General features: G+C 46.0%; 1 protein-coding gene across 1 annotated transcript; it reads left to right on the forward strand.

Moving 5' to 3' along the window:
• The first annotated feature begins 227 nt into the window (after positions 1 to 227).
• Positions 228 to 1544, forward strand: LOC112461815. The gene has a single exon (XM_025027199.1). It carries the CDS (start codon positions 228 to 230, stop codon positions 1542 to 1544), a length of 1317 nt encoding a protein of 438 aa, XP_024882967.1.
• The last annotated feature ends 149 nt before the right edge of the window (positions 1545 to 1693 follow it).

Below are 1693 nucleotides of genomic sequence, written 5' to 3' on the forward strand. Positions count from 1 at the left end.
AGCAGCTTTCTCAAACGACATCCAATGTTATCCATACGCAAACCAGAAGCGACAAGTTTAGCACGTGCCACCAGTTTCAATCGAACAAATGTAGAAAGGTTCTTTGCGCCGCTAAAATATGTGATCGATAAACATCATTTCCAGGTGTGTTAACTGATGAATAAATGTTGCTAGTTTTGGTCGAAAATAACGTTTCTCATTATTTCTAGCCTCACTGCATATGGAATATGGATGAGACGGGAATTACAACCGTTCAGACACCGAATAGAGTCATCGGACGTCGAGGAATGAAACAAGTCGGGCGAGTGACTTCTGCGGAAAGAGGAACCCTCGTAACTTTGGCGATGGCGGTGTCAGCAACCGGACATTCTTTACCTCCATTTTTTATTTTTCCTCGTAAAAATTTCAAGGAACATTTCCTTAACGGCGGACCATCAGGCTGCACAGGTGTAGCGAATTCAAGTGGCTGGATGAATGCGGACCATTTTGTCCAGTTTCTACAGTTCTTCCAGTCCCATGTGCGTGCTTCCGTCGACGCCCCAGCTTTACTGATACTCGACAATCACGAATCACATTTGTCCATCGCTGGTCTCGAATTTTGTAAAGCGAATGGAATCATTCTCCTATCATTACCGCCGCATTGCTCGCACAAAATGCAACCGCTGGATCGCACCGTCTTTGGCCCGTTAAAGAAAAGTGTACACACACAGTGTGATAGCTGGATGTCGTCGCATCCTGGTAGATCAATGACGATATACGATATCCCCGGAATCGTGGCTAAATCACTGCCACTTGCCGTAACGTATCAAAATATTGTGTCCGGGTTTGAATGCACTGGAATTTCTCCACTCAACCCGGACATTTTCCAGGAATACGAATTTTTGCCGAGCAGTGTTACGGATAGGGAGATGCCTTCTACTTCCGCTCATCTCGGAGAAGTCAACCTCAACGCAGCCGACCCGGACACAGCCGACTCGGACACAACCAATTTGGAGACAATCGAACCCGACACAGCCGATCAGAACGAATTCGATCCCTCGGCTTCTTCCATGTCTCGTCCTGGTGATACACAGAACTTGAGCGCGACGCTTCAAAGTATTCGAGCATTTCCTAAAGCCGCTCCGAGGCAACAGACACGTAAAGGACGAAAACGAAGAAAGAGCGCCGTTCTTACTGACTCGCCTGAAATGGCGGAATTGGCGGCTGAGCAGGCGGAGTCCATGCGGAAAAAAAAAGGAAAACCTGCTACGAGAAAGACGTCAAAATCTACACCTGCCACTGCGCCGAGAAAGAGAGGCCGGCCCAAAAAAAATGCCACACAAACAGAACCGCAGCCTTCGACGAGCAGTAAATCGAAATCAAGGAAGCAGCAGCGGTCGGATTCTGACGAAAACTTGGATAATACGTGCTGCGTGTGCTCAGAGAAGTTGACAACAAACAGAGCATGTAGGAAACAGTGCATTGCGTGCGAGCGTAGGGCGCACAACACATGCGTGCGCTTGTCAGGATCTGTATTTACGTGCCTAAATTGTTTTATGGAATAAGTAAAAAAAATGTTTCGCATAAAAATTTTTAATAAATGTTTATATTTTTCTCCTAAAAAACAATTATTAAAATGTATCCTATCATTTTTCAGGATTAGATGTACGTATATGTATTGAAAATGCAGTGTGGCGGATTAGCCCCGGGGGGG

The sequence above is a fragment of the Temnothorax curvispinosus genome, unplaced genomic scaffold (assembly GCF_003070985.1).
Source record: "Temnothorax curvispinosus isolate PA1 unplaced genomic scaffold, ASM307098v1 QBEX01011834.1, whole genome shotgun sequence".
Classification (NCBI taxonomy): Eukaryota; Metazoa; Arthropoda; class Insecta; order Hymenoptera; family Formicidae; genus Temnothorax; species Temnothorax curvispinosus.

Excerpts from the sequence above, each read along its gene's own strand:
- LOC112461815 (XM_025027199.1), top strand. The coding sequence starts at position 228 with ATGGATGAGACGGGAATTACAACCGTTCAGACACCGAATAGAGTCATC.